At 42.4% G+C, this 19,882-nt stretch overlaps 1 protein-coding gene across 8 annotated transcripts in view; it reads left to right on the top strand.

Moving 5' to 3' along the window:
- Positions 1-19,882, top strand: part of LOC123767543 (uncharacterized) — a 357,685-nt gene that overhangs the window by 336,737 nt on the left and 1,066 nt on the right. For 7 of the 8 annotated variants that reach the window (XM_045757244.2, XM_045757243.2, XM_069310361.1 and 4 more), the window contains 3 exons: positions 7,226-7,345; positions 14,566-18,301; positions 19,198-19,882. The exon at positions 19,198-19,882 is cut by the window's right edge and continues 1,066 nt beyond it. In XM_045757244.2, the coding sequence (XP_045613200.2) occupies positions 7,226-7,345; positions 14,566-15,776 (1,331 nt within the window). In that variant the 3' untranslated portion in view covers positions 15,777-18,301; positions 19,198-19,882. The remainder of the gene's footprint in view (positions 1-7,225; positions 7,346-14,565; positions 18,302-19,197) is intronic. The other variant, XM_045757248.2, reaches the window with a different exon arrangement.

Here is a 19,882-nt window from a genome sequence, read left to right as displayed (position 1 = left end):
ATCTGGCACCCTGTATTTTCAGGGAGAAAAACCTCCCAGAAACCCAACATTGAATGTTTTGGAACGTCTCTTTATGGTAGCATTGTTATGGGTCCCGGTCACCCCTCCCTCCCTCCCCTTCCACATTCATTGAGTAATTGCAGCTTTTAATCTGCTCTAGAACTGATTTGGATAGCTGATGTTGAACTCAGATCCAGGCTTCCTGGTGGCAGCATTCAGTACTAGCAGGTTCTAGCTAGTTTCATCCATTTTCTCTTGCTTATTTTGAATCATTTGGGGAGCTTGTTTGGCAGTTTCGTGGCTTTAAGCCTTGTGAACCCAGTATTTGTCTGAAAGCTTCCCTTACTTTCTGGATGCTTTCCCATTGAAATGACAGAATGCCATTTGTTCTCTGTACCTCGAGTGAGGAGAGCCAGGCTCTGCACTGGTCCCCAGTAGGTCAAAAAGAACTGGTGCACCTGATTTCACTTGTAGAATGGACCAATCTCGGTGAGATAACTACAGGAAGCCATTGGGACTATACCAGAAAGAGGCAATTCATTACATTCAATGCTTTTTTATTTTCTACACATGCATGCAAATTCATAGCTACCTGCATGTTAAGGGTTAATAAAGTTATGAATTATGAGATACAAACAGGAAATTATTTAAAAGCTCTGAGAATATTAACAATAAGACTCAACAGGATGTTTAAGATGGATAAAAAGGTCTACTACACACAAAGTCATACAGTATCATTAACAAAGAATATGTACAGTATATGCCCATGTACAAGTCGACCCAGCGCATAGGTCGACTAAAAATGCCCTAAAAATTTAGAGGTGCCGTTCAGGTTTAGGTCTCTATTCATTGCATAAGATGACCCCCAAAACAAGGAAGCACAACTTCCCCTTCCCCACTGTATGGAAAGAAAAAACTATGGTATTTCATAAATATACGGTAACTTAACGAATATTTACCACATAAGGCAGGTAGTGTCAGTGTTGTCAGGGGAGGCAGGTGGTGTCAGTGGTTGTCAGGGGAGACAGGTGGTGTCAGGGGAGGCAGGTGGTGTCAGTGGTTGTCAGGGGAGGCAGGTGGTGTCAGTGTTGTCAGGGGAGGCAGGTGGTGTCAGTGGTTGTCAGGGGAGACAGGCGGTGTCAGAAGAGGCAGGTGGTGTCAGGGGAGGCAGGTGGTGTCGGTGGTTGTCAGCGGAGGCAGGTGGTGTCGGTGGTTGTCATGGGAGGCAGGTGGTGTCAGTGGTTGTCATTGGAAGCTGGTGGTGTCAGTGGTTGTCATTGGAAGCTGGTGGTGTCAGTGGTTGTCAGGGAAGGTACGTGGTGTTAGTGGTTGTCAGGGGAGACAGGTGGTGTCAGTGGTTGTCAGGGGAGACAGGTGGTGTCAGTGGGTGTTGTGGGAGGCAAGTGGTGTCAGTGGTTGTCGTGGGAGGCAGGTGGTGTCAGTGATTGTTATGGATGGCAGGTGGTGTCAGTGGTTGTTAGGGGAGACAGGTGGTGTCAGTGGTTGTCATTTGAGGCAGGTGGTGTCAGTGATTGTTATGGATGGCAGGTGGTGTCAGTGGTTGTTAGGGGAGACAGGTGGTGTCAGTGGTTGTCATTTGAGGCAGGTGGTGTCAGTGATTGTCATGGATGGCAGGTGGTGTCAGTGGTTGTTAGGGGAGACAGGTGGTGTCAGTGGTTGTCAGGGGAGGCAGGTGGTGTCAGTGATTGTTATGGATGGCAGGTGGTATCAGTGGTTGTCAGGGGAGGCAGGTGGTATCAGTGGTTGTCAGGGGAGGCAGGTGGTGTCAGTGGTTGTTAGGGGAGACAGGTGGTATCAGTGGTTGTCAGGGGAGGCAGGTGGTGTCAGTGGGTGTTGTGGGAGGCAAGTAGTGTCAGTGGTTGTCGTGGGAGGCAGGTGGTGTCAGTGATTGTTATGGATGGCAGGTGGTGTCAGTGGTTGTTAGGGGAGGCAGGTGGTGTCAGTGGTTGTCATTTGAGGCAGGTGGTGTCAGTGATTGTCATGGATGGCAGGTGGTGTCAGTGGTTGTTAGGGGAGACAGGTGGTGTCAGTGGTTGTCAGGGGAGGCAGGTGGTGTCAGTGGTTGTCAGGGGAGGCAGGTGGTATCAGTGGTTGTCAGGGAAGGCAGGTGGTGTCAGTGGTTGTCAGGGGAGACAGGTGGTATCAGTGGTTGTCAGGGGAGGCAGGTGGTGTCAGTGGTTGTCGTGGGAGGCAGGTGGTGTCAGTGATTGTCAGGGGAGACAGGTGGTGTCAGTGGTTGTCAGGGGAGACAGGTGGTGTCAGTGGTTGTCAGGGGAGACAGGTGTTGTCAGTGGTTGTTAGGGGAGACAGGTGGTGTCAGTGGTTGTCATTTGAGGCAGGTGGTGTCAGTGATTGTCATGGATGGCAGGTGGTGTCAGTGGTTGTTAGGGGAGACAGGTGGTGTCAGTGGTTGTCAGGGGAGGCAGGTGGTGTCAGTGATTGTTATGGATGGCAGGTGGTATCAGTGGTTGTCAGGGGAGGCAGGTGGTATCAGTGGTTGTCAGGGGAGGCAGGTGGTGTCAGTGGTTGTTAGGGGAGACAGGTGGTATCAGTGGTTGTCAGGGGAGGCAGGTGGTGTCAGTGGGTGTTGTGGGAGGCAAGTAGTGTCAGTGGTTGTCGTGGGAGGCAGGTGGTGTCAGTGATTGTTATGGATGGCAGGTGGTGTCAGTGGTTGTTAGGGGAGGCAGGTGGTGTCAGTGGTTGTCATTTGAGGCAGGTGGTGTCAGTGATTGTCATGGATGGCAGGTGGTGTCAGTGGTTGTCAGGGGAGACAGGTGGTGTCAGTGGTTGTCAGGGGAGGCAGGTGGTGTCAGTGGTTGTCAGGGGAGGCAGGTGGTATCAGTGGTTGTCAGGGAAGGCAGGTGGTGTCAGTGGTTGTCAGGGGAGACAGGTGGTATCAGTGGTTGTCAGGGGAGGCAGGTGGTGTCAGTGGTTGTCGTGGGAGGCAGGTGGTGTCAGTGATTGTCAGGGGAGACAGGTGGTGTCAGTGGTTGTCAGGGGAGACAGGTGGTGTCAGTGGTTGTCAGGGGAGACAGGTGGTGTCAGTGGTTGTCAGGGGAGACAGGTGGTATCAGTGGTTGTCATGGGAGGCAGGTGGTGTCAGTGGGTGTTGTGGGAGGCAAGTGGTGTCAGTGGTTGTCGTGTGAGGCAGGTGGTGTCAGTGGTTGTCGTGGGAGGCAGGTGGTGTCAGTGGTTGTCGTGGGAGGCAAGTGGTGTCAGTGGTTGTCGTGGGAGGCAGGTGGTGTCAGTGGGTGTCGTGGGAGGCAGGTGGTGTCAGTGGGTGTCGTGGGAGACAGGTGGTGTCAGTGGTTGTCATGGGAGGCAGGTGGTGTCAGTGGGTGTTGTGGGAGACAGGTGGTGTCAGTGGTTGTCGTGGGAGGCAGGTGGTGTCAGTCGTTGTCGTGGAAGGCAGGTGGTGTCAGTGGTTGCCGGGGGAAACAGGTGGTGTCAGTGGTTGTCATGGGAGGCAGGTGGTGTCAGTGGTTGTCATGGGAGGCAGGTGGTGTCAGTGGTTGTCATGGGAGGCAGGTGGTGTCAGTGGTTGTCATGGGAGGCAGGTGGTGTCAGTGGTTGTCATGGGAGGCAGGTGGTGTCAGTGGTTGTCATGGGAGACAGGTGGTGTCAATGGTTGTCATGGGAAGCTGGTGGTGTCAGTGGTTGCCAGGGGAGACAGGTGGTGTCAGTGGTTGTCGTGGGAGGCAGGTGGTGTCAGTGGTTGTCGTGGAAGGCAGGTGGTGTCAGTGGTTGTCATGGGAGGCAGGTGGTGTCAGTGGTTGTCATGGGAAGCTGGTGGTGTCAGTGGTTGCCATGGGAAGCTGGTGGTGTCAGTGGTTGCCAGGGGAGACAGGTGGTGTCAGTGGTTGTCGTGGAAGGCAGGTGGTGTCAGTGGTTGTCATGGGAGGCAGGTGGTGTCAGTGGTTGTCATGGGAGGCAGGTGGTGTCAGTGGTTGTCGTGGAAGGCAGGTGGTGTCAGTGGTTGTCATGGGAGGCAGGTGGTGTCAGTGGTTATCATGGGAAGCTGGTGGTGTCAGTGGTTGACAGGGGAGGCAGGTGGTGTCAGTGGTTGTAATGGGAAGCAGGTCGTGTCGGTGCTTGTACTCGCCTAGTTGTGCTTGTGGGGGTTGAGCTTTGACTTTTTGGTCCCGCCTCTCAACCGTCAGGAGAGAGGTGGTGTCAGTGGTTGTCATTGGAGGCAGATGGTGTCAGTGGTTGTCATGAGAGGCAGGTGGTGTCAGTGGTTGTAAGGGGGAAGCAAGTGATGTCAGTGGTTGTTAGGCAGCCACTTGATTAGTCAGTGGTTATGGGAGGCAGCTGGTGTTATTGGTTGTCATGGGAAGCAAGTGGTGTCAATGGTTGTCAGGGAAGTCAGGTGGTCAATAGTTGTCAGGTGGTGTCAGTGGTTGTCATGGCAGGCAGGTGGTTGTCAGGAAAGGTTGGTGGTGTTAGTGGTGGATGTTGTCAGGGGAGGTGAATGAAGATACGTGTTCCACACAGGATTTGTCAGGCCTAGCGACACAAGGCCAAAACTGTCAGTAATTTCAAAGCATTATATGACAAAGTGCTAGAAGACAGGACACCACGAGTGTAGCTCTCATCCAGTAAATACACTTGGGTAATTACACACTCTAAGATCTAATAGCTCGATTCAGCAGCTACAAATAGTAAATACACTTACTTGTAGCTAGCCTCAACCCACCCTTTGTATCCATTAATACAGTACTGTATTTCATCTGTATTCCTTATTCTTATTAGTAAAGTGTTTGCTATTTTATTTTTTGTATTATTATTTGATGTATATATCAAATACTATATATACATGAAATGTAACTGTTGATATGAAATAATATTCCATGATTTAGATTTGAGCCAGCAGTGAGACTAGCATGGGTGAGCAGTGAATAGGTCGAAAGTTTATCAAATATTTCCAAGCCACGAGTCAATCAAGAGATGTTATTGTTAAATATTGCATTATCTACACTGTAATTTGCCTCCTTTATTAGCAAGATGTCATACTGGAGCAATCATAATGGTGAAAAGTGTGGTATATTTTAAATAGTTGAATACGTTTCCATTTGATAAAAATTTGACGACACAGGTGGTCAATCGTGACTCTAGCATGAAGAAGCAAATCATCAGCTGACTAACATTGTACTTACCAATCAGCCCAAAGTGTTGTGGGCAGAAGGCTCCTGCTCTGTCTCCCTCCCTCCCTCGCCTCTTGATTGCCTGCGAGCCTCCCTCCCTGCCAACCTGCCCATCCTGCCACCCCGTCCTCCTTTCCTGCCTGTCAGCCAGCCAACCCCACCTGCCTGCCTGCCTGCCTGCCCTCCTTCCCTTCCTGCCAGCCTTGCCTGCCTCCTGGTTGGTACCTGGTTGATGGGGTTCTGGGAGTTCTTCTACTCCCCAAGCCCGGCCCGAGGCCAGGCTCGACTTGTGAGAGTTTGGTCCACCAGGCTGTTGCTTGGAGCGGCCCGCAGGGCCACGTACCCACCACAGCCCGGCTGATCCGGAACTTCTCTTAGAAAATCGTCCAGTTTTCTCTTGAAGATGTCCACGGTTGTTCCGGCAATATTTCTTATGCTCGCTGGGAGGACGTTGAACAACCGCGGACCCCTGATGTTTATACAGTGCTCTCTGATTGTGCCTATGGCACCTCTGCCATAGGCACATTGACCTCATTGACCTCATTTTGTGAGCTATCACCCCATAGTCACATTTGTCGAACGCCTTTGCAAAGTGTGTGTATACAACATCTGCATTTTGCTTTTCTTCTAGGGCTTCTGTGATTTTGTCATAGTGGTTGAGTAACTGTGACAGACAGGATCTTCCCGCTCTAAATCCATGTTGTCCTGGATTGTGCAATTCATTGTTTTCCATAAAACTAGAAATTTGATTCCTAATCACTCTTTCAAACACTTTTATTATGTGTGATGTTAGTGCAACTGGCCTATAATTTTTTGCCAAGGCTTTACTCCCCCCCTTGTGCAACGGAGCTATATCTGCAGATTTAAGTGCTGCTGGTATCTCCCCTGTATCCAGGCTCTTTCTCCATATTACGCTGAGTGCTCTCACTACTGGTACTTTACATTTCTTTATGAATATTGAATTCCATGAGTCAGGCCCAGGAGCTGAGTGCATAGGCATATTATCAATTTCTCTTTCAAAGTCTTCCGAGTTTGTGGTAATATCCGTTATATTATCTGCAGCTTGAATGTCATTCATAAAGAAGCTGTCTGGGTCATCAACTTTCATGTTGTTTATTGGTGTGCTAAACATAGCCTCATACTGGCTTCTTAGAATTTCACTAATCTCTTTGTTGTCCTCTGTGTACGTACCTTCATTTGTAATTGACGGTCCAATACTGGTCGAGGTTTTGGATTTTGATTTTGCGTATGTGAAAAAATATTTCGGATTTTTCCTTATCTCTTGTATAGCTTTCTGTTCCAATTCCATTTCCTCAGACTCATATGATCGCTTCAACGTTTGTTCTATTTCCTCAATCTCCCTGCTTAGGCTTGTTTTCCTTGCTTGTGATAGTTGTGTCTGCCGAAGCATTTCCGTTATTTTTTTCCTTCTCCTGTACAGTCGTCTGCGTTCTCTTTCTAGAGTGGTCCTCTTTCTGCCCCTCCTCACAGGTACGTGCTTCAAGCAGACCTTGTAAGCTTCAGCTGTCAGTTGAGCTATTCCCTGTGTGGGAGTTTTGTCGCTTAAGACCGTCTCCCATTGAATGGTTGCAAGGTCTACATTTATTTTTTCCCAGTCAATCCTCTTATTGTTGAAATTGAATTGATTGAATATTTCCTCACTGCCCTTCCCTGCATGCCCTCCATGCCCTCCCATGCCCTCCCATGCCCATGGGTTTTGAAAAAAATTTTAGGTTTCAAAAGTTGATTTATATACCAGCATATATGGTAGATATTTTTTTAAGCAACTAATAATGAATTTAGTGGTACATGAACTATTAATGATTCATTAGTAAGTGAACCACTAATGACTTAGTGGTAATTGAACCACTAAATCAGGTTGGTAATACGAGATTGCTTTACACAATATACAACTGTATATACAGACCCGTTCTTAGTTGTAAAAGAAAAATATTCTGAAAAAAAATAACAAGATATACTGTACTGTTAAAATGTAATTTTCTTCCAGTGCTGCATTTGCTCCATGTACCATAGGCCTAAAATACATTTTCATGTTGCAGGTGGTGTGAGAAGCACACTGGCTGCAGATGAGTCTGTACCTGAACCCAAGAAATATATGGGGGGCAGCATCCCATCTCGCTCCTTCAAAATGTTGCAGGCCATGACGAGCGCTGATGATGGTAAGGGTGAGCCTTCTGTCTGAGCTTTCTCACTCTCATAAAGATTTTGCCATGTCCATTATAGAGAAAATAGCTTTAAAAACATCTCTCAATAAAGAAATAGTTGATAAATGAAATACATTTTTTTTTTTTTTTGCTTGTACATTACTGTCACAGGATTTTTTTTATGTAAGCTATTGGACTATAGGCACTGCAAAATACTCTTTTTGAGAATGTTCAGAAAGGTTGGAAAGATTATAATGGAAGATTAATAGCATTTTGTTGCTTTAGTTTGCTTGCCCTAGAAATTCAAATTGTTTCAGTGCTATTGGCTTTAGTTACTTATTTGCTGTTTGACACTGAAAGTTTTAATTGGCAGTTGGTTATGTTTGGGTGAGAGATTAAAGTCATGCCATAGTGTAGAGAAATACCCTGCATTAGTTTGTTTGCTCCTTTTGGTGTGTATCTATATTTTTTGGCAACTTATCTCGTGTAGAATTCAATTAAATAAATAAATGAAATAATTGCATTAGATTACATGGAAAAAATCTATATTTATAATAAAATGTGTAAGTTTTGTGAGATTCTTTCTATGAAGAAAATTTGGCCATCTTCCTACTTAAATTTACTTATGCTGCACTTTAAATTACAACATTGTACTGCATTCTCTCTTATCCAACCCTTGAATATCTTCATCTTCAGGTTAACCAACTGTTGTTTGATTCAGGTTAGATCTCTGGGTTACTGCCATGTAAATATCCCAAGAATTAGCCAAATACAGTGAAAACCCAGACCTATCTGAGTATGTTGGGAAGACAGAAAAATACATGTAGACAAATGGACAGATGAAGATACATATACAGACCAGAGAGCTAGCTATTGTCTCGAGTGTGCAGTGTTTAGGAAAGGTCTCTGTACCGACATATTCGTACCAACATGTATGTTCTAAACCCATTTGCTAGTGATGTGTTGTGGAGCTTTAGGTGTAGGGCACTTCGACCTCTGTCCACCTCTTCAGCACTGGAAACTTAAATAAATCCATAAATAAATTAATTAATATTATCAATCTAATTAATTTGTCTCTTAGATGAAATAAGTACTGTAATACACACAGAATTAAACAGCATGGGAGTGGTGGGAGGCTATCAATTGACATGTCTGGAAGGGTTGGCGAACCAAGCCATACAGTAACCTCAACTACAATTACTCTAGCACCAACTTGTACTGTGATTACAGTAGTCAGTTGCATTCATCTGGATGAACTTTGTTTTTCTAGTGGATTTTATCTTTTAAGGGGCCGCAAGTCACCGTTGCTCTGGTACAATGTTTTCAGATTTGCATTTCTTTGCTATTTAGCCCTAAAACATGAGCATGATTATTAAAAATGAGGTTTAAACATAAATAATTTAAAAAAGAAAGTTTGTATTTTGATATTTTAGATTTATTAATTTTATTGCAGTCATTTTGATCGTATCATTCTATAGTTGTGTAAGAGAAAATTTCTAATGTTTCCTAAAAATCTAGATTTTAAAATTGTAATATAAAATGTTACAACATTGAAAAAGACTCTGAATTGACTTGGGGCCCTTAAAACTATCCTATCACTAGTTGTTAAGAGCTCAGTTCAACTTCTATATATTCCTCTAAAGTTGTATTACACATTGAAATCATTTTTGTTCCTGGGTAATGTTATCTGATTGCTAATGCCTCCAAAGTATAGAAAATGGTTATTCTCCTCAAACTTTACTCTGACCTTTGCCTCAGACAGCTTTGGGAAGATGCTCTTTCAAGGTTGAACCTCCAGGGTGGGGTGCCTTACCTCAGGTAAGGCACCCCTTACCTTACCTCGGGCAAGGGTCTTTTTGACTCTACTGTTTAAACCTGTGGTTGAGGGTGAAGGTTTTGAATGAAACAAGTGAATTCATGCACTTGTTTTATATGGTATGCTGAGATCAGCTGTGTTGACTAGGCTATTTTTGCTTGGTACTTTTTATGATGAGCATCCCCAGTGTCTAGATGCCATCTTTGGTCATTCCATTCACCAGAACGTTTGCGTTTCCTATGTGTGGTGCATCCACGTGTGCCTGTGGCGGTAGGGGGCTCAAAATCAGTACTCCCCTCACTTTCAAGTTCATACTCACCTTTTGTTTCAGTTTCAACAAACTCACTACAGTATCTACATCACTTTCGTTACTTTCATCTTCAAAATCAGAAAAATTGCTAACTATAGCCTGTATTTTTGTTGGGATTAGTTTCCGTTTTCTGGGTGTGATGTCAATTTGAAAAAATAAATTGTTTTATGCAAGTGTTTAATCTATTTTCTAGTGCCACTGCCAATTAGCTCTATCTTTTGAGTTAACTGGCACTGGGATATTATGTAATTGGGTGTGCGAGTGTGTATTAGTAATAAAATTTAGGTTGAAACCTTGCCCCCATTATTAAACAGTTGCACTCTTGTTGCAAATTTCATAGTAAAGGCTTTACAAAATTGCATAGTCACTATCATTAAATATATTCACCTGATCACCATACAAATGGTGATAAACCCCTCGTCAAAATGACCACACACCAAGTGCGGAGAAGACTGAACCAGCTGCTGGAAGAGGCAGAGCCGTGGAAAACCCCCCCGGGTTCGGACACTGAGAAAGCAGCGCCTGAAACCAAGGCTGGGCTGGACACCAAGAGGCCTCTTGGACAACTCTCCCATGTTAAGACTCCAATCAAGCCAGAACTTGAAGCAACAGCTGGACCAGGGGTAAGAGGTACAGGTAACCCCACCTCGACCAGTCCTGCCGAAAGGCATATGCGGCGAAGGCTCTGCAATCAGGCAAGGGCGCCACATATATCAGGAGACGTCGAGACCACGCCAAAGCAAAGAGGTCCACCTCTGGGAGCCTGTACATCCAGCAGAGCCAACTGAAGGAGTCAGTATCGACTGTCCAGTCCGTGGATGGGAATGAACTGGGACAGGCTGTCTGCCAGGACGTTGGACACTCTTCGGATATGAACTGCACAGAGAGCCAAACCTCAAGAAACCAGCAGACTAGCCACTCGGAGTGACCAGCCCCAAAGAGGCAAAGGCAAGGACCAAAGAGAACCCCTGCGCTTCAGGCAATGAACCACCAGAGAACAGTCTGAATGGAGCCGGAATGTCAAACTTCGAGCAACCTGAACCCTCCGAAGCGACAGCCAAACTGCCGCGAACTCCTGCACCGCGTTATGAGCCCGACGAAAAGATAGAACTCCACCACCCCTAGCCAGCCTGGTGAGCACTGGTCACAAAGCCCCAGTCGAAAGACGACGCATCCCTGAACACATCGCACGAGGGCTCGGGGAGGGCGCCAAGGCATTGAACCCTGGAAAACCTGAAGAGGAAGCTGGTGATGCAGCAACTGACGCAAGGCCCACGGGGGCCGAACCCAGCGATCGCAAGAGAGGCTGAAGGGGGCATCCCTGAAGGAACTAGAACAGATGCCGAAGCCAAACCCGACCCAGCGGGTAAACCAGCATAGGAAAGTTCAAACTCCCGCACAACTGCTCGAGCAACCACCGAGTGACTCGGGACCCCCAGAAACAGCTGAAGGCAGAACTGCAGCCGCAGCAACATCTCCAGAGGGAGAGACAAGGAAGCGGTCCGAGAGTCCCAAACAAGGCCCAGCCAGGTCTGAACCGGGGACAGAACCAGATGAGACTTCCTCCAAATCACCAGGAACCCAAACCCAGTGAGCTGTGAAAGAACCACACCCCTGGAGAGCAAACAAGGAGACCGGCTGGGGGCCCACACCCCTGGAGAGCAAACAAGGAGACCGGCTGGGGGCCCACACCAACTAGTCATCGAGGTAAGCCAGAATCCGAATCCCTAGCAGACAGATGGGTCACCACGACCTGGGTAAGAAGCATAAATATGCAAGGTGCCATATTTAAGCCAAAAGGAGGGCAATGAAAGTAGTAAGCTTGCCACCCCACCATGAAACCTAGTTAGTCCTTGAACCCCGGATGAATGAGAATATGCCAACACGCATCCTGGAGGACCAGAGATACCATCTAAGCACCCACCTCCAAAAGAAGCCAGACATGAGATTGAGTGGTCATTCGAAAGGAGGGGCAAGGAATTCAGGGGTTAAGATGGGACGAAGTCCAGAATGAACCGCAGATCTGCACAGTCCCATTTCGGCACTGGAAACAGGCGGGAAACCCACCTGAGGGACAGGAGCATTTCGACCACGCTCAAGCGCACCCACTCCAAGATGATCCATGGAGCAAAGTGGGAAGAAGCCTGCCCTGTCAGCCCTGAACCCCACGAAGTAGGAGCTACTGCCCAACGCACCACAGGCCAGAGGAGACAATCATTCGTAAACATGAAAATGGTACACGTGTTGTTGAACTAGATAGGCAGTACAACAAATCTTCAGGGGAGGATGAGGAGGCAGTAGAGGATGTCCTTTCCTCATTAATTAAGAAAATGTGTGCAGTATGGGAAGAACTGCAAAGTTTTGCTGAAAAGAATCGCCTAGATAAAGCTGTAGCAGGCTGTTGCATTGATCTTATTAATGACAGTGTGATGTTTCACTACAGACAAGTGTTACAAAGAAGGAAAAAAAAAATCTTCAATGGAATGATCTCTAGTGAAAAAATCAAGCAGTGAGCCAGAAGCAGGTCCTAGTAGTATGCAGGCAAAATGTGCCAGAATGTGTACCCCAGAGAAGTCATCACTGCCTGATGTTATAATGGAAGGGGACTTCCCTTCCAAACAGTAACACCTCTCCTCCTCCCTCCCCTCCTCACCATCTTCCATATGCCAACAGGAGTCATCAGTAGAGGTAAGTAATAACTCGTACACACTGTACTCTTGTACTTAAGATTTTGGTGAATTAGGTATAAAATTTACTTTGAAGTTAATTTTTTTGGGGAGTCTGGAACAGATTAATTCATTTCCCATTATTTCTTATGGGGAAATTCGCTTCGGTTTATGAATTTTTGGGTTACAAACCATTTCCAGGAACGGATTAAGTTCGTAAACCGAGGTACCCCTGTATACATTTGTAAAACCTGCATAGAGCCCAACCTGACCAAATCAAACCTAAAGATACAGTACAATACTGTACAGTATGTGAGAACCATTGATATCTTACAAACTGCCCAAAATATATTTTTCCTACCCATTGTTCTGTTGTTTCATAGGTGTACTCAGTTTTGCCTTCCCCTTTCTTAAGGTATTAGGGTGGTATTTGATGTTTTTAATGCAAGATAGAACCATGCATTTGGATTAAACCACTCTTGTCTGACTGCATTTTATCAGGGTTATGGTGCTTAGCCACAGGTATACTGTATTAGTAAATCCCTTACATTTGCCTGTCAGACATGATTAATTTCGTATAATAATAATAATTAATTAATTAATTAATAATTATTATTCAGGTAAAATCTACATAATACAAAATGAGTTACAAACAGAATGTTGCATTTCTAAATAGAGCTAGCATATATTACAGTATGCCTATAACCACTAATACACAGTGCTTTGTGGCAGGAACTCTTCTTCCAGCTTCAGTCAGAGTGGACTAAACTCTGTGGTCGAGACTAAATTCTAGATCCACTCCTTGCAGTGTTTGCTCTAGTTGGGGCACGTGTGAAATACCAGGGTTTTGTCTGATGTGGATGGACTGGGAGGTGGGTGGGAGCGCCTTCGCTTGGATATGCCACATTTACACGATTTCTCCATTTGAATATTTATATGGAACCACAAGCTGCCTGGCTATTGTATATAGCACTATTGTATATCCCAGTTTCATGATTGAGACGATGATTGTGGATGTGCTGCAACTTGATGGAAACTGTGAGAGGCTGTGTTCTTCAATCCAGAGGCACTTGCCAGTTCTTTTGGAGATGGGGAGCTCTGTGGGTTCCACAGTTTTCCTCACTTTTATGTGGATGGTTTAGCCCTGGTTCTGGGCTCTGCTTAATTAATAGATTTCTTTCGTATCTGCTCCATTCCCAACTCTTCTTGTACAGAAGATGAGCAGTTGGTGTTATACATGTGTGGAGTTTCTATGGCAGATCTGCCCCCATCATGATGGGATGCTGATAGTAATAACACTTTTCACAACACCTTCGGTCCCCCTCTCTTCAGCAATATGTGGTACCATTTTCATTTAAAGAAATCTTTATAAGTTTTGAAAACATGATGATCGTTCAAATGGCTCATTGGTACACAAGCTTGCATAAGACTGATTATTAACATCAAAATTGAATATAAATCAATGTATGAATGTAAATCAAAATTGTGCCAAAATTGATTTTGTGTAAAAGCAGTTTCTGTACAGTTCCATCATGCTGCACTTTAAGTCTAATGTACTGTGTTTTAAATGGGTTGCCGTAATAATTGTTTAATTATGCAGAAATGAGATGCAGTATTATGTTTGCCTGCATGGAAAGAGATAAATATTACTATACTGTGCTCTTTTAAGTCAAGATTTTACAAGTGTTGCCAAGACATTGCACTTTGAGGTTTGGTTGAGTGTTACCACATCCCTGCTGTGCTCTCATATTGTCTTGACTAGTAATTAATTCTTCTCTTTTACAATGAATTTTGTTTTCAAGTTGTGTATTTTAATTGTTCTGTGATCGAACAAGAAGTAATTTGAGTGTGTTTAGAGGAAGGAGTAGCCTTCCCTTAACATAGCATATCATTTAACATTCACCTGTTTCCACTTACCACATTACTCTTAGGCATTTTAATATCTGAAAATAAAGTGCTTCTCCAATGTAATGAATTTCAGTAAATTATAATTTTTGCCAAAATATGAAAGGAAGTTTTACTATTACTAATGTGGGAATATGTGTTTTATTGGTTCATTGTTCCATATACTATATATTTATCTTGAAACAAAAGGCGTCTAGACAGTATGAAAGCACAAAAATCACCAAATTATGTCTCATAAAACTAAATATAACCTTTTCCTATCCTAAACAATAATCAGTTCCATGTGTTCAAACCTAGCATACAATAAAGTACCAAACCAACTCCATAATAGCCATTCTGTTTTATTGAACAACTCCAAAGTACTTGTAAGTGTTTTTCTGCAATATTTTTAATTAAATTTTTGCCAGTTTCACAAGTGGCACGTTGTTTGTTGCATTAATATTTTATTAAACAGTATGGCTTGCTGCACAAAATTCCTACCATGTTTTTTGCCTGGACTGTGCTTCATCAGCCTTTCTTGCATGTTCTTTGTTTCTAGCCTCAGACGACGGAGATCCTGCCAATACATCTGAGGCTACCAGCCCCCCTGATGACGACAAACAGCATGCAGCCAGTCAGATACCTTCTCCCACCTGGAAATCCACAGTTCAAAACTCCCCAACATCACACTCACCTTCCACACTCCTGGGAACAAATGACACTTCTTCTGACAGTGGAATTTCTTCTTCTTCTAAGATTTCTCCTACCTACACAACTACTAAAGACAGTAAAGTGTACAGACATGTTTCTCCCAAAATTACTCTCAATGGCCCCAAAGATGAACGTATTGTTAACTCTGCTCTTAGCCATACTAAGGAACCGTCTTCTCCATTTTCTCAATGCTCCTCACCAACTTTGAAAAATACTCAGAATCAAAGATTCTTTTCTCCTGTTAATCACACACTATCAGGACCAAAAGAAAATAGTGAAGACCACGAGTCAGATCGTGAGAGTCCTCGACTCATGAAAATTATAAGGCAAGAATCAACCCCACAAAATGACCCAAGTATTATAGAGAGGCGTTATGAAGGGGGACACATTCCCTCTCGAGTTTTTCGTCACTTACAAACAGAATATCCTGCATCATCAGAATCCAACGAATTGCAAGAGCCTATGTCACAGCTAATCTCTAAAAGTCCATCTCCACGCTATGAAGGAGGACCTATTCCATCCAGAGTTGTGAAATCATTGCAAAGTGAAAACAACACAAGCTTTGATTCAGATGCATCAAGTTCATGTACAGAGCTTGATGAATACTATTGCAATGGGATGGCAAAGACAGCTGTAAACAAAGAGACTGTTCTTAAAGAGCTTACTTCCCAGTTTGATCATACAGGAATAAGAAGAAAACCTAAGGCTGCTCCTGGAAAGGTATTCCGTTACTTACAAGCTCAGTATGATTCTCCAGAAGACTTGCAAAAACAAGAGCTACAGCATTCAAACAACACCCTAGAACCAGAATCTGATGATGTTCATGGCTTCGGTTACCGAGGATCTAAAGTACCATCACCTTCATTTAGATTTCTACAGAGTCAGTATCATGAGCAGCCTCAAGATGAAGCATTGAATGAAGAAACTCCAACCCCTGATGCCCCACAATATGAAGAAGAACCAACACCTTATAGAGGCGCTCGTATCCCTGGGCGTACCTTCAGGTCCCTGCAGGATAATGTTTCTGCTCACCCTTCAGTTTTCAAGCCAAGGAAATGAGACTAATAATTATGAATAATCTACTATAGCAAGATAATTTTATTTTTCGTATAATTTATATAGTCATTACTTGAATATATAGTTTTATATCTTTCTATTTTAAGCAACCTTGTGTAAAATTTGATTGGCCATGCATGTTGTGCATTGCAAACCTTCATGCAACACTATGAATACAAAATATGTACAGATGCAGAGTAACTACAGTAAAAACTAATATTCTGAGCAGAATAATCTCATTTATAGAAAACTGCTTGGAGTTCACATTTTTAAAGTTTTCACTGGTAGTTGCTACTGCTCTTCTCCAACTTAACTATTAGTATTATACCATACACATACAAAAAATTTACAAAACACCCAACCCACAAATCTAAAAATAAAAGAAGCATTAACATTTCCATCCGTCCTGGACCATTATCAAGTTGTGTAATGGAAAGAGTGGTGCAGAAGATAAATTTATAAGGTAGGAGAACAAGGTGAAAAGGCGAGACAATTGAAGTACAGTACTGTACTCTATAGGGGGTAGGTAAGATGTAAAGGAAAAGTAAAGATGTATACTTCTACTTATTCTCTTACTTCTACCCTATGCCAATACATCTTACCTAATTCTATACATCTATTCTTATGATACAAGAATAATCACAAAAAAATGTGTGAATCTGTTATGCATAAGTACTGTATCTACTTAGGAAAATGAAACAAAAATTCTGAATATTTTTGTGTTCATTTACACATTGAGGAATACAGACAGAAGACTGATGATTGATGAAGATTAAGTCACCCAAGATGTGGCACGGGCATGAATAGCCCGTAACAGACAGAAGACATGGGTTTTGGATTATATACCCCACTACACCCGAGTTGATAAAGATCCATAAACAAAATATCGAATAATGAAAGTGATGTGAAGGTGGGATGATTAATTGGGTATTCCCTAATTCCAAGAACTATGGGAAAACAGTTAATCATCCCACCTTTATGTCACTTCCATTATTCAATATTTTGTTTATGAATCTTTATCAACCCGGGTGTAGTGGAGTATATAATCTCAATCCCATGTCTTCATTCTCTATCTTCCTTAATAATGTGTTGAAACAAAAACGTTCCAAATTTTTGTTTCATTTTTCCTAAGTGGATACTTACACATCTATTCCTATGCATCCCACCTACTCCTATACATCTTGCCTTTTCACCTCACTCTCCTAGCTTATAAATTGACTTTCTCCATCACTTTTTATTACACAACTTGATAATAATCCGAGATGGACTGAGATATTGTTGCTTCCTTTATTTTCAGATGTGTGCTGGGTGTATAATTTTCAACCACATTGTGATATTGTCTACAAATTTATTCTCAATAACCATATTCTATATCAAACATGCATTTGGTGTAATGAAAATAATACCAGATTCTGTTCCATTCCAAATTATGGATAATGAATGCATTTTTTTTTAAATTAGACCAAAATATGATCAATTTTATGGAAAAGGTGCACTGTATAGATATAGGCATTATTGTATGGATAACTACCATTCACATTATCTATTTCTTCATCTATAAATGGCCCAGCACATTCCCTCTGCTTTTTCTTTGCTATGCAATGCTAAAACAAGCTGTTGCTGATAACATGAGGTGCTCATGCTTGCTCAACTTCAAAACTATAAAAATGATCTGATATTTCACTTTGTACATTTCATGTAATTCATTTTATGAAATGGCCACAACTTAGTATGGGAGTCTCCTCGACGAACTATACATTGTGTAACATTTCCTTCACTCATCTTATGAGCCCTATATTATGTATCCAAGCATAAGCCAATTATATATTTTTTGACTATTGAAATTGCTGATTTTTCTGGATCATTGTTAGAATACAATACTGTATTACAAAAAGAAAACTTATCACATTGTATTACTGTATTCAGATTTGCATTTTATGGTAACTCTGTGATCTTTAAAAAAATATTGATTGGTCTGTTTGTTTTTCATGCAATTCCCATTGTATATATGAAATGGAAGAACAGTTTTATATCACTATACTAAGATTTATTTTCCAGCCTTATTTTTCTACCAAATTTATTACCGTAATTATTTTTTTATTTAATTGTCATGCAGTCTGTACTTAAGTTTACTAGTAAAGTGATTAAATGTTGACAAGATTATTTTCATAATGTTGAGCATCATATGCAAAGCTGTAATTATCACAAATTATATACTTAGTATGTATGGTAATACAGTATCTGCATTTGTCATTCCATGGTTTCCAGTTAGAGAAAATATTTTGCAAATTATGTTTTATGTTGCAGTGGTATACACTTTTCTCATACAATAATTTTCCTTCATTGTTATCCACAATATGCCGTGCTCATTGTGCACATTTCCAGTATAATGCACCCACCGCACACACACTTTTTCTATGAACTCTCCAACTTTAGACATGCACATCCTAAACATCACACTCCAGACTCTCAGCCCCCCAGTGTTGTCCACCATTTGGCTTGCTTGTGGTGTTGAAGATGCCTTGCTGGTAAGTACAGTATATAAACAACATTTAACAAAAATGAGCAAATCATAGTGTAATATATAGCCGTGTGCATGGTTTAGTTTACTGTGAATTACCTTGATGATGCTAAGAGATATATAAAGATCTTATGAATTGGTATTGTATTTTATGCATGATTAGTATCCCCAAGTATTAATAGATATTATTCACACATGCATGTATGTATTTTAAACATACTTTATTATTCACGCACATGCACCACACACACAGACGGGACACCACGAGCGTAGCTCTCATCCTGTAACTACACTTAGGTAATTACACACCTGAGGGGGACCTGATGGCTGAGTGGATAGCGCTCAGGATTCATAATCCTAGGGTCTGGGGATCGATCCCCGGTGAAGGTGGAAACAAATGGGCAGAGTTTCTTTCATCCTGATGCACCTGTTCATCTAGCAGTAAATAGGTATCTGGGAGTTAGACATCTGCTATGGACTGCTTCCTGGGTGTATGTGTGAAAAAAGAAAGTGATGGACAGTTGAGAGGCTGGCCCAAAGAGCCAGAGCTCAACCCCAACAAGCACAACTAAGTGAATACTGTACAACTAGGTGAATACACACACTCAAGCTAAGGAAACAAAGGCGTCCCCAAAAATATAAGAAAGTTTTAATTTCCAAACAGAGTGGTAGACGATTCTAACAAGTTGAGTGAGAAGGTGGTGGAGGCCAAAACCATCAGTAGTTTCAAAGCGTTATACGACAAAGAGTACAATACTGGGAAGACGGGACATCACGAGCATAGCTCTCATCCTGTAACTATGATTAGGTAATTACACACACACACCCACACACAGTATTACAGACCATAGGATTAAATTCATATGAATACAATGTATTATTATATTTTCACTTTCATTACAGTCACGGGACCGGGCCAGAGTGACCTGTAACAAGTACCCAGCAAAGAGCACTCATAAATGACTTTAAAGTTAAACAAAATACTGCTATATTGGCTACACACTTTGAGTCCTCTAGCAATTACTATATCAATTTGTATTGCTCCTTGTAACTTCAATGTTTTGTTCAAATGCTCATATCCATATTAGTTATTGTATCCTTCCATTGATATTATATAAATATTTGCAGGTTTATCTTTCTGCTGAGCAGACTATATCTAGTGAGAATTGTCTTGGTAATTACTGTTAGGTTATTTGACTTATTGACTGTGTAAGCTTCTGCAACTAAATGAGCATTGTGTATCCCACAATATCATGTGCCTTAAAAAAAAGAGTTAATTTAATTTACTGAAGCATGTGATAATATATAGCCTTTTCCTATGCCAGTATAGTTTTAGTACAATAATTGTATGCTTCCGTACCCAAATTTTGAAGACTTGTGTAACGTGTAAATTTAACATTCTTGGGCCACGTCACAACTGAAATTTTAATTGATTTGAAAATCCTTTTTTCATTGATGTACAAGTGTACATTCATGAAAAATAAAAACTTATTCATTAAATGTTTGAACATATATAATCAGCTTAGATTATAAATGTTTCAAATACTGTACATCATATATTTGTACAATGAAAAGGTAATATTAGTAG

This window comes from Procambarus clarkii, chromosome 67 (assembly GCF_040958095.1).
Source record: "Procambarus clarkii isolate CNS0578487 chromosome 67, FALCON_Pclarkii_2.0, whole genome shotgun sequence".
In the NCBI taxonomy this organism is placed as follows: Eukaryota; Metazoa; Arthropoda; class Malacostraca; order Decapoda; family Cambaridae; genus Procambarus; species Procambarus clarkii.
The sequence above is the reverse complement of the archived record's forward strand: the minus strand, read 5'-3'. Positions and strand labels throughout refer to the sequence as shown.